Source organism: Lotus japonicus, chromosome 6 (genome assembly GCF_012489685.1).
Source record: "Lotus japonicus ecotype B-129 chromosome 6, LjGifu_v1.2".
Classification (NCBI taxonomy): Eukaryota; Viridiplantae; Streptophyta; class Magnoliopsida; order Fabales; family Fabaceae; genus Lotus; species Lotus japonicus.
In genome coordinates, this window is record NC_080046.1 from 52,489,740 (window position 1) to 52,503,184 (window position 13,445).

Consider the following 13,445-nt stretch of genomic DNA (forward strand, 5'->3'; position numbering starts at 1 on the left):
CAATGTACGAAGTATCTTAAAAAAAAAACTCATGATTCTGTGCGTGCATTTTAAGCAAGAGAAATTAAGAAATATTAAGTGAAAGTTTATCTGAACTGATTCTCAAGCAGCAAATTGATTCTGAGACTTGGTTACAGAACACGTGGGGTCATTGACCACCAAAAATATGATAATTTTTCTGACTAATCAAATCAGTGGTTAAGTAAATGGGTTTTGTGGGGACAGTGATCTCAATCAACGGCTTTTTCATTTGCTGGTTAATTGTGCAAATTAAAATTACTTTTCTTACACTCAAAGCGTTGCATAATGTACTCATTAACGTTGCATTATCATTCTGTCCTTTCTCTATTACGAGTTGGATTTGGATCCTAACTCTCAACCTAATCTTAACTCATTACATGACAGTCGAGTGGAGCTTTTATTTTATATATTTTTAGTTTGAAAAATAGGTCCAGAACACATTAGATTAAAAAACTATGGTAATGAGGCATAGGCTAGGGGACGAAATTATGTATTTGTATAATCAAAATTATTTGAGTTGGATTAGATTTGGACTTAGTTTATTTAAATTTCACTGTCGTAAACAATGGATATCAAGTTTCAACGGCTTATCCAAACCACAGACCAGCCACCTAGTACCTACTCTCATGACATCCGTGGGCCCTTCTTGGTCAAGCAAAGCTATTTAAGTTTGGTAAATGATCTTTTTTATCTTGTTCTTAATAAAATTACATCATGTAAAATTTACGTTTTTTTTTTCAATTTCAATTAATTTAAATTTTTTATTCAATGCACAGTCAATGTCATGAAATATTGTAAGATTAGAAATTAATGTGGGTAGTCGATGGTTCTCCCACGTCAAACTGACACCAACGGTTCAACGACTAGAACGGGAAATTACCCAGATCTGTATTGGCTCAACTCCAACATACCAGCCCACCAATCATTCTATGACAACACCTGAATTATGTATATATGTTAAATCTTCTAGAAATTAAAGTAACAAATAAGAATTTATTCAATGGTTTTTTATATAATATATTTATAAAATATATATGATCTTAGTATATATTAATCATATATCAACATTTTCAATTAATTATTCAGTTAAAGTTGTTCAAACAGAATGAGATTTTGGTTTATCTTGGTGTGGAGTGGACTATAGATCAATTCTTCAACAGACAACATATGTTTCCTCCTCACTATACATTAACTACATGAGTAATGAATAGTGTTGACCTAGAGTCAATTTTACATCAGTGCCATGAATGCATGACATCCTTTGTTGACTTTGTCAATGCCTCTTGTGCACCATCAGCTCTAGTCACTTTAACCTATGGGTGTTCGTGGATTGGATTGGATCGGTTTTGAGGAGAAAAATCATCCAATCCGATCTCATCGGTTATATAATTTTGTCATCCAATGAATTTTTTACTAAATTCAAATCCAAACCAATCCAATCCAATCTATAGCGGTTTGGATTGGATTGAATTGTTCGATTTTTGTTTTACTTTTTTATACTTTAAAATTGTGTTGTATAAATTTTAAAAATATATAATATATGATAAATACAACAATACATAATTTATAACATTCATAAATTATGACATAGTCAACACATTTTTAAATTATGATTATAATTGTTTACTTTGATGCATGTATATAGTTCAAATAATTACTTGAACTTTTTTTTATTAAAACGTAATTTTATAAATAAGCATGTGTGATATAATCAATATATATACAATAAATATGTACTATGTAAGTGTAAATGGAATGATATATGTATAACTAAAAGTATACATATTTGTGAATGTTCGGTTTGGATTGGATTGGTTCGGTTTTGAAAATCAAATCCGAAATCCGATCCGATCCAATAAATAATTTCGGTTTTTTCAATTTTCAGTCCATTCGGTTTTCGGTTTGATTGGATTTCGGGACCGGCCCTGTTGTTGATGATATTTACAATTTAAATAGATAATGTTCTTTAAAAAAATATTGTTAGGGGTCTATTTTTATTATTTGCCCAGGGCCTCAAAAATGTCGGGACTGGCCCTGCTTATAAGATTTGATTGATGCTACTCATAACAACTAGGTGTATCTTCTTTTTCGGAGCCTAACTCAAAAAAAAAAACTCTAAGATTAAGTTTGCTTAACTTGAATAAATATTAGGATATATGGACGACTTCTTGGAAACTTTTTTCAAGAAGCACATGAGTAAGGAAAAAGCGTGCTAGAAAGACACGTGTTGTTATCATGAGGACAATCGTCAAATCGGGATGTTATGTACGACAATCTTTAACGACGGATGACGACAAAGAGAGCTTCTAAGGGATGAGGACCATGACCTAGGGTCACGATAGTGGTGTTGGTCAATGATGAGCAACAATGTTGAAGGACAACGACGACTCAAATAAGAGTGAGGGCACTGGCAGCTTTAGAGGCAAGAGACGACGAAGGTTCAAGGACGAGGAAGATGGTGGAGAATAAAGCGACGCTTTAGGGTTTTGGTGAGGGAATAAGGAAAAATGTGGTCTCTTAACGTGGAAGTTGCATATCAATTTTTTTTTTAAAACAACATATGATATACACTATGTTTGCTTTAAGAGAGTTACAACTTGAGAGAGAGAGGGAGAGAGAGAGAGATCGAGAGAGGGTTCCACCTAGGAAAAGAAAAGGGGATACGCCAAGAGCATATGATTTCACAATTAGCCAAAGAAAATATGTTTGCAGCGGTAATTCCCCAAAAGCAAGAGCTGATATGGCAACAACGTCTATGAGCCCCTTATGTCAATTTTAACTAAGGTTTATAATAATTCATTTTAGTAGTTGTTTGGAACACACCAATAGGATAGAGAAGAAAAAACATTAAACAAGTGTTAGTAACTTTAAGCGTCTCATCTCTTTTGCAAAGAAAGACGTATGCTTCTCAATGCTGATATTATTGGGTAGATTGGTCACAATGCATCTTTGCATGGTGGGTTTCACTTCACCTTTGCCCTCGAGTGAGGCTCACTTAGTTGCGGATTGGCTTGCTAGTGCAACTTTACTTTTTAGCTTCGGGGTTCATATTTTCACTACTTCGTTTGGTAGTTGTCATCAACTGCCTAGGCTAAATTCAGGCGGTTAGTGCTTTATTTTTTCTGGGGCTTAACCCTGTCATGTAATAAAAAAAGTATTAATAGTCAAATTAGTCCATGAGTTTGTTATCGAGTTTGATTTTAGTCCCTCTGAAGAAAAATAATGTTTAGTGGCGGTAAAAAACCACCAGTAATTATGAAAATGACTGTCACTAAACGTCATTTTTTCTCAAAAAGATTAAAATTAAACTCGCTTGCAAACTCAGGGGTCTAACTTGACCATTAACCCTAAAAAAAAATTATAAGGAAAAAAGGTTCAATGAATAATCCTCCACCTAAGCATGTTGCCTAAAAATAAATTTAGAAACTTCTAGTTAGAAAATCAGCAACGACATTGAATTAATGGGCGTCAACTTGTTATTCCCTGAGTGAAGTACTATAATCTATAATTAAAAAACTAGCAGCATGTGTGAATATATAAATGCTGTTAAATTAATAAGAAGAAGTACATAAAACAAGTCAAAAAGAAGCAATAAGAAGTCAAAAACAAGAGGTACCACAGAAAAACTAAGCTGTTTATGCAAATGCATCGTATTAATCAAATTAGTTATTATCAACTACAAGGAGAAGTACATATATTATCAAGTTAAATAATCAAAACTGGAAAAAGGAATCAAAGTGGTTTTGTAAAAACAACAAAGAGAAACCGCAGGAAGTTTGGCTTGGCTGGCAGTAATAATGAATGGCATGCACTTTCTTGGAAACTGAGGCAATGAGGTTCACTAGCTAACACCGATCATGGCGTAGCTAGGAGGAGGATTGAGGAAGAAAAGTGAAACTTTTGCTCCTATTCAGTATAAAAGGTGCTTCCCAACCTATCATTTTTCACCATTCAATCCCACTTTTCATTTCCTTTGCGTTTGCCTGCACTCTTTAATTTCTTGTTTTGGTCTCTGCCTCCCTTAGCTACCTTGTCTTATTCAATTTGCTTTATTTGCTTCCTCCTGGCCGGTGCTGGCATTTATTCAAATTCAAGGTATTTACTAACTTCCAGTTTCAGCAATTAAAATTCCAATGTCAGTTTTTGTCTTTAATATTTGCATTGCGTGCTCAAATGATCATGTCTTCCAAGCTCAACCCAACCGGACACATCACACATGCATCTAATTAATTTATTAGCTAGTAGTTTTGGTATTATTAAAGTACGTTTAATTCGTTAATTCAAGAGTTATGAGACTAATCATTTCGAAGCTCGACTCAAAACTCAAAGATCATATTAAGTGAACAAGTTTGATCTTGATATGCACTCTACATGGATTGAGTCCTTGATTAATTAAATGTTTAAGACCTTAATCTTTGGTTTAGACTTTAGAGCTACTACTGCATGTATATACTATGGCCCCGTTTGGATAAACAACTTAATTAAGCGCTTATGGTCATAAGCGCTTATGACATAAACGCTTATTCATAAGCTATTTTTAAAAATTTATTGAAATAAATTAAAAATAAGCTGTGTATAAGCATAAGCTGTTTTTCATAAGCTATCCTGAGTAGCTTATGAAAATAAGCTGAAAATAGCTTATGGCAGACCATAAGCTGTTTGCATAAGCTCTCCCAAACACTAGCATAAGAGCTTATGCTGTCAGATAAGCTCAAATAAGCTCTTCCAAACTGGGCCTATATATGATTAGCACGCACGGTACTAATGCCATAAGCTGCATTAAATGTTTAAGACCTTAATCATGGCTAAGGGTCGGTCTGGACCAGACCAGCTTCTATTTTAAAATACGCCAACAACTAGGCATGGGGTCTAGTAGGTTACACTGTATCACCAAAAAGACATTGCTTTAGTTGTGATCACCACCAAAATGCACCCACCGCTGTGATCATATCAACACAGACAAAATCAAAGGGAAGCATAACGGGGATGTTTGATTTGTGTAAAATTATTATAGGCGCATAACTCATTCTATTAAGTATTTAACGCTCGCAATTGCATCTATTAAAATTCAATTTCGACACCTCTACTTAAGTTAGAACAATCATATGTCAGTTGATCTATGTGTTTGATAATGAGTATAGAAGAAAAATATTTTTAAAATAACCAATCACATTATGGCTTATTAGCACGCGACTTGTTAGCCTGTTGAATATAAACCTATTTAACATGACATTTTTTATTAAATAATTTTATAAATAGATTAGTAGGGTAGGCTAGGCTAAACCGTTTAAAAGGTTATATTAGACCTTAAAATTTGACATCTTAGATGCCACAAACCAACTTGAGCTACTAAATTAGAAAATAAGTTAGATTTGGGTCGCACAAAAGACATGATATATTTCACCCTAAAAACCTCAAATTTTAAAAACAAAATCCATTAATGAAAAACGAATTATTTGATTTTACTGCTAATTGATAAGTTTCTTGAGCACCAAGACCGATAAATATTGGGCAAGTCCCAATCCCATGTGCAATTGTAGAATTCATGTTTTTATATTTGAGGGCATAAAACATACAACAAATAATGTCACTCTGCCCACAAAAAACACCTCATTTTTTATACACTTCATTTTCACATATTTTATTTCTATTTCTCTTCTTTTATCATCTATCACATCTTATACTTTCTCTCTCTTATTTTTTCTTTTCTTCTTATCTCTCTCATCATCTACCTCTTTTCACCTCATTTCGTGGTGTGAACAAATAATTATTCCTCTGCGCATGTCTTGTGGTGATCAAGACTTGGAATATACTTTGCGAAAGTTTTAAAATATTTGACTCGTTGGATAAATGTCTTGAGAACCAAGAATAATATATATAAAGAACCAATCGGTTAATATATCTGCATTAATTGACTATTAATTTTTATTGCAATTTATGCTTGCAATCGTTTTATTGGATTGGAAATTTAATTCCTAAATATTGTCTTAATTTTCTTTTTTAGCAATAATTGGATAAATGTCTTGAGCAGCAAGAAATATTTATATTGAACCAATCGGTTAATAATATCTGCACTAATTGTCTATTACATTTAATGGTGTCTTAATTTTACTTTTTTCTACAGATAATTGGATAAATGTCGTGAGCACCAAGAAATATTTATATTGAGCCAAATTGGTTACTAATATCTCTATTATATTTTGAGCAAGATTTATAGCAAATATTTAAATCTACGTGGCAATTTTTTTTTTTAATTAGTCATATCCAAAATTAATAGAATGTTGGATAAATATAGTCCTCCAAAAGGTAAAAAACATTTTTTTGTTTTTTGAAAGACAAAAGGTAAAAAACATTACTAACTATAGTATGTTGTCATGTGATAAAATAGTTGTCCTTTACATAGGTTAGCACAAAAAGTTTAAAGTAATTAGGTAAGTACCTTTTCATTGATCCATATTTCAAACTAATTTTGTCCCATTAAGTCAGATAAAAAAATTCTAATTACTATGGTGGATCAATATAGGAATATTCTAGAAACACATTCAATGAAAATCATTTATTACATTCAAAATATAAAAAAAGAAAATCCTTCTAAAAATATTTAGTAGAAAAATAAGACCCGTAAAAATAGAAGATAAACACTAGAAACTTCGTATATGATGCTTATGCATGTACTCAAAAAGAAAAGAAAAAAACATTATCAACATAAATATAGCAAGATCCGTGTAGAATATAATTTTTTGGGTTGAAAAATATTTCATGTTTTTTATTTTAATTTTGATACGTTTCTCTTACTCTTCTTTCGCGCTCCTAGCCTATAAATAAAGTCCTCCACCACTGCAATTTCCATTCATTCATTTTCTCTTCCTCCATTTTCCCTCTCATTTTTTTCGTTCACTCTGCACTTTCTTTCTACAGGTATTCTTTTCTTTTCATTTTCCCTCTTGTTTTCTCTTCTTTTTCTCTCTTCTTCTTGTTCTGTTCATTTTCAGTTCCATGCTTCCTTTCCCCAATTTGCTTGTAGCTTTCACTCACTCTGAAAAATCCAGCTTCTCTGTGACATGATCCTTGGTGTCTAGTAGTACTATGAAGTTCCTTCATCGGATTCTGGGAACACTGTTCTGTAGTTTTGTCGTTTTTCCATTTTTTTTCTGGGTTGGAAAAAATAAAAAAAATAAACAAAAAATAAATCAATTTTTTTGTCTGCAGCATGGCCTTGAACTATGATCTTCTTTGTTGGATTCATGCTGGTACTGGGTTTTAGCTGTTTTAGCTTAACAATGATCAATTCATGTTTATGTAAAAAAAAAAATCTCGCTTGCTTTTTTTTTTTTACATCGGAAAGATAAATTGTAGCTCCAGATATTGATCGCTGGACCTCCCCACCCGACTCGCATGTCGTCTAGCTGTTATCGCTTGAGCTACCATTCGGGACAATTTTGTTTGCTCTTGTGTTCTAAATTCTAATTAATGATTTTTTAAAAAAAAAAACTGGTATATCATGTATGTGGCTAAAAGAATTTGCAGTGTGTTTAAGCTAAGATTTTAGTTCAATTAAGGTGCTGCAATTAATGTTTTTGGTACAGGTGGTTGGAATGGGTGTGTTGGTCTTGAATTCCAATAGGGTCTTCTAGAAGTCTATTATTTTTCCACATTCTTTTGGTTTGATTTTTGACTTTTGGACTTTGGTGATTGATTGATTATCTTTATGACTTTTGATTAATGGTGACTTGTTGATTACGATACTGAACTGTTTCTTTTCTTCTGCTGCTTGATTTGATTTTCCTTGTTGTAGTTCAGGTTTTTCACCTGAGGATCTTGTGAAGGTATGGCTAATGACTATTTGACCCGTTCTCACTCTTTCAGAGAGAGGCTTGATGAAACCCTTGCTGGTCAAAAGAATGAAATTTTGACTCTTCTGTCAAGGTAGATACTAGATGCTAAATTTTTATTTTGTTCCCCCTCTTGATGATTACATTTGGGTTAAGGAAGTAAAATAACACTGAAAATTTCATGGTGTTACAGGATTGTAGCCAAGGGCAAGGGAATCCTGCAACAAAATCAGATCATTGCAGAGTTTGAAGAAATCCCTGAGGAGAGTAGGCAAAAACTCTTCAATGGGGCCTTTGGAGAAATTTTAAGATCTACCCAGGTAACTCTTTTTTTCTTCATGTCTTTTGGTCTATATTCAAGGTTTAATTTGTGGGTTGTGTTGTTTTTTTTTTTTTTTTCATTTCATTGGTTTTGGTTGTGTAGGAAGCTATTGTGTTGCCACCATTTGTTGCTCTGGCGGTTCGTCCTAGGCCTGGTGTTTGGGAGTATCTGCGAGTGGATGTGTACTCCATTGTTGTTGATGAGCTGCGTCCTGCTGAGTATCTGAAGTTCAAGGAGGAACTTGTTGATGGAAGGTAAGGTTTTGAGTTTCCAGTGATGACTAACATGTTTAGAAACTTTTCCCGAATTGATTTTGCCTATAGAATCAATTGTAGAAACTTCAACAAAGGCAATTTAACATGTTTCTCTGACCCCTTGTAATGCAGTTCTAATGGAAACTTTGTGCTTGAGTTGGACTTTGAACCATTCAATGCATCCTTCCCCCGACCAACTCTGAACAAGTCAATTGGGAATGGTGTTGAGTTCCTCAACCGCCACCTTTCTGCCAAGCTTTTCCATGGCAAAGAAAGTCTGCAGCCACTGCTGGAGTTCCTCAGGCTTCACAGCTATAATGGACAGGTATGATTTTATTGACTTATTTGGTTATTATTTATTATTTGAATTGTATGCTTGCGGAGTTTCCAGCGAAATTTCCAAAAGTACAATGATTTGTAGACATCTGCAAACATCCTACAAACACTTAGATTGAAAAAGGAATAGAAGTTGAATGTGATGTATGATTGTGATAAGAGGATAGAGATAGCGAAAAATGAGGAGTCTGTTTGGTGTCTAAGTAACATTACAGCTTCCAAATTATCAGTGATTGACATTGTTTTGCTACTTGTTTTGATGTTTACTGAGTAAAGATTTGTTTCTTGCAGACTATGATGTTGAATGACAGAGTTCAGAACTTGAATTCTCTGCAACATGTTTTGAGAAAAGCTGAAGAGTATCTGATATCAGTTGCTCCTGAAACACCCTACTCTGAATTTGAACATAAATTCCAGGAGATTGGTTTGGAGAGAGGATGGGGTGACACTGCTGAGCGTGTCCTCGAGATGATTCAGCTTCTGTTGGATCTTTTCGAGGCACCGGATCCTTTCACCCTCGAGAAATTCCTTGGAAGAATCCCTATGGTCTTCAATGTTGTTATCCTTTCTCCCCATGGATACTTTGCCCAAGATAATGTCTTAGGATACCCTGATACTGGAGGACAGGTTAGTTGAGATAACTTGCTACATTTGTACTAATTTTCATACTAGTTCACCCATCAAAATTGAGTGACATGCTCTTGTTGATTCTCTAATCCAGGTTGTTTACATCTTGGATCAAGTTCGTGCCTTGGAGAATGAGATGCTAAGTCGCATCAAGAAACAAGGCTTGGATATCACCCCTCGTATTCTCATTGTATGTTCTAGTGTAGTTGTTGTGAAGAGTTATCTTATGTATAGCAAACTTATGGATATTTCTCTAATTAACTTTGTCTGTGAATGTGATTTCTGTTAAATGCAGCTCACCCGTCTTCTCCCAGATGCAGTGGGAACTACTTGTGGCCAACGTCTTGAGAAGGTGTACAACACTGAGCATTGCCACATTCTTCGAGTTCCCTTTAGAACCGAGAAGGGAATTGTTCGCAAATGGATCTCAAGATTCGAAGTCTGGCCCTACCTAGAGAGATACACTGAGGTGAAATCTTCACTCATAATTTAGGCACGGTTCAAGCATTTTATGTTTTCCCTTGAATTTAACATCAACTGTTTCTTGTTGTTAGGATGTTGCCACTGAACTTTCCAAGGAGTTGCAGGGCAAGCCAGATCTGATAGTTGGAAACTACAGTGATGGAAACATTGTTGCCTCTTTGTTGGCACATAAATTAGGTGTAACTCAGGTTTGTATACTACAAACTTGGTATCTAGTTAAAATTGTTACACTTTGGACTCAAGTATCTAATTTATTTACATTCTAATGCCAATTGCAGTGTACTATTGCTCATGCACTTGAGAAGACAAAGTACCCTGAGTCTGACATCTACTGGAAAAAATTTGAAGAGAAATATCACTTCTCAGCCCAATTCACTGCTGATCTTTTTGCAATGAACCACACAGACTTCATTATCACCAGTACCTTCCAAGAGATTGCTGGAAGGTGAGCTATTAGCTTTGTTCTTAATTAAAGTACTATTCTACCTATTAATTATCTTACTAAAGTTCTTGTATCTCTCTATATGCTTCTACAGCAAGGACAAAGTTGGACAGTACGAGAGTCACACTGCCTTCACCCTCCCAGGACTTTACCGTGTGGTTCACGGTATCGATGTCTTTGATCCAAAGTTTAACATCGTCTCTCCTGGAGCTGATATGGACATTTACTTCCCATACACTGAAACTGAGCGTAGGCTGACACATTTCCATCCTGACATTGAAGAGCTTCTTTTCAGCTCTGTGGAGAATGAGGAACACATGTTAGTCTTTCTCCCTCATTAATTTCTTCAAATCCACCCCTTCCTCACTGTTATGTGTTTGGATACCATCTAAGTGTAATATCAACAAACTTTTATCCGTTCAATTTTTGTCTTGAGTTGAGTGCTAACGTTTGTTTTCCTGGTGTCAGATGTGTACTGAAGGACCGCAACAAGCCAATCATCTTCACCATGGCAAGGTTGGACCGTGTGAAGAACATAACAGGACTAGTTGAATGGTACGGCAAGAATGCCCGCCTGAGGGAGCTGGTGAACCTTGTGGTTGTTGCTGGAGATAGGAGGAAGGAGTCCAAGGACTTGGAAGAGATAGCTGAGATGAAGAAGATGTACGGCCTCATCGAGACATACAAGCTGAATGGCCAATTCAGGTGGATTTCCTCACAGATGGACCGCATAAGGAACGGGGAGCTCTACCGTGTGATCTGTGACACCAAGGGTGCTTTTGTGCAGCCTGCAATCTATGAAGCTTTTGGTTTGACTGTTGTTGAGGCCATGACTTGCGGGTTGCCAACATTCGCCACCTGCAATGGTGGTCCTGCTGAGATCATTGTGCATGGAAAATCTGGTTACCACATTGACCCTTACCATGGTGATCGTGCTGCTGAGACTCTTGTTGAGTTCTTTGAGAAGAGCAAAGCAGACCCATCTTACTGGGACAAAATCTCCCAAGGAGGTCTCCAGCGTATTCATGAGAAGTAAGTAAATTCCAATGAACCATAATAAGTCAAACTATATGAACCTAATAAGTTGTTTGAGTTATGATTATGTTGTTGAGTTTTCTTTTTTGTGCCTTTATTCTTACTCCACAGGTACACATGGAAAATTTACTCTGATAGGCTTCTGACTCTCACTGGTGTCTATGGCTTCTGGAAGCATGTGACCAACCTTGATCGCCGTGAGAACAAGCGTTACCTTGAGATGTTCTATGCCCTCAAGTACAGCAAATTGGTATGCATCCTTCTCTAACTACCTGATTCAAATCATGTTTGGATCAGCTTATGTTTGCACAGAATCAATTCTCACTGTTAGAAGCTTCTAACAGTTGAAGCTACTCTACTCACCGAACTTTTCCCCACTTTAAAATCAATTGTAGAATGATTTTTAAATGGAATGCTTTGCACTGTTTTTCCTGAGAGAAATGCATAACCTGTTATCAATTTTCTTCTTTTTTGAATATAAATCCTCAACTAATTAATTTCTATTTTATGTCATTCTTGTGAGTCCAGGCTGAGTCAGTGCCCCTTGCTGTTGAAGAGTAAAATCAAGGCATGCAGCTAAGTGAAGAGAAGCGGCTTTTGGTCTTTTGAAGTGTCAAGGAGCTTTTATTAATAATACCCTCGATTTTGGAAAAAAAAAGTGTTATTGTTTGTTATTGTCACTAGGTTTTAGATGAAAAAAGTGTCTTGTTTTTCTTTTCCTTTTCCTTCTCTTCATTATTGGATCTGATTGGAAATCTTTAAATTTGGGTGTTGCCCTATCAATTCAATTTTAAGATGTGCCTTTCTATTCAATTTGGTTGGTTACTGATCCACATCTCTCCTCCAACTCTCAGTTTATCATTTCTAGCTCCTTTCTAAAACATAATTATCTTATCTATATTTAACATAAAATAGCTAAACTAAACTAGGTTTGACTAGTAAGTATGGAATGATCTCTATCAGAAAAAAAAATGGGAATGTAAAGATTGAACCATTTGAGGAATGCTCTAGAACCTGGATTAGATTAATGATTTAACAGTAACAATTGACTAGAAGCATGTCCTTTTCAACTGAACTTAATTTATTTGTCGGGTCAAGTATGTTACACGTTGTGCCAAAACATTGCATGGATGAAAACTGAAAACAAAGCTAGCTGACAATGCTTTTTAGCTGGCTTCATTCTTGTTATGAGTCACATTCAGTGGGAGAAGCATCTTGATATATTTACCACATCGGGTGTCTAGACTATAAAGGAAAAGCCGAAAGAATAATTTTTCTTAGCAAAAATGGATTGTGAAGTACATAGATTAAAGAAGAACAGAAGACTCAGAACTAACACTTGTTTTGGCAATGATTCTGATGAAATAACAAGTGAATCAATCACTGATGTTGCTTATTTGAAGCCATTGGGTGTGATGTCCACCTAGCAGTGGGTCCTTGTGAGCATTAGTTCCTCAAACCTTTTTAGACTTGTATTCCTTTTCATCCAAAATTCAAGAGCTATCATCCAATTTTAATGGATAGAAAAGCAAACAATTTTATTCTGCTGAACTTTCAAATAGTGTCTATGAAGCCACTTCCGCGTACAAAACAAAAAATTGCCTGTGCAGCTGTGGCAAGTCCACGTATAAATCTCTTAACTATTGACAACAAGACATCAAAGTATCAAACTCCAACCAAGTTTTGGTGAAGGTTATTTTGATTCATTAGTGTCCGTGTCTATTTCAGCTGGTTTTGGCTTCATTGTGCGGATGCCAGTAGTGAGGTGCTTCCATTGTTATTTTATTCTTCGTGCTTGTTGAAGTCATGTGCTTTCGTTGGCTCTTTGACCTTGCTTTCATCGAGTCTATTTTGAGACCTACTTTTTTAGGATGCGTTTGGTAGAACGTTGAGAAATACATTCCTGGGAGTTTGATTGTTGAGAATATCATTCCTGGGTAAAATTTAATGTGTGTTTGATTAAGATTTAGGATTCCCAGGAATATTTTTAAACTTTATTTAATTTAAAAATTCAAAAATTCAAAATGATAAAAAAAATATGATGGAATTTGTGAGTAGTGGGAAGTTACATTCACTTTCCCATGGGAATGCAA

The 13,445-nt window shown here is 35.1% G+C and overlaps 1 protein-coding gene across 4 annotated transcripts; it reads left to right on the forward strand.

The window, feature by feature from the left end:
• The first annotated feature begins 3,972 nt into the window (after window positions 1-3,972).
• Window positions 3,973-12,165, forward strand: LOC130724306 (sucrose synthase-like). Of its 4 annotated transcripts, none has more exons than XM_057575506.1 (14): window positions 3,973-4,116; window positions 7,822-7,947; window positions 8,047-8,173; window positions 8,278-8,429; window positions 8,562-8,754; window positions 9,057-9,392; window positions 9,487-9,582; window positions 9,688-9,861; window positions 9,947-10,063; window positions 10,154-10,320; window positions 10,412-10,636; window positions 10,786-11,349; window positions 11,464-11,602; window positions 11,881-12,165. In XM_057575506.1, exons 2-14 carry the CDS (start codon window positions 7,850-7,852, stop codon window positions 11,911-11,913), a joined length of 2,421 nt encoding a protein of 806 aa, XP_057431489.1. In that variant the 5' UTR covers window positions 3,973-4,116; window positions 7,822-7,849; the 3' UTR covers window positions 11,914-12,165. The 4 variants fall into 4 exon arrangements, with proteins under 4 accessions (XP_057431489.1, XP_057431492.1, XP_057431490.1 ...); XM_057575509.1 differs by having other exon boundaries at window positions 4,002-4,116; window positions 7,817-7,947; XM_057575507.1 differs by lacking the exon at window positions 3,973-4,116 and adding an exon at window positions 6,799-6,939.
• The last annotated feature ends 1,280 nt before the right edge of the window (window positions 12,166-13,445 follow it).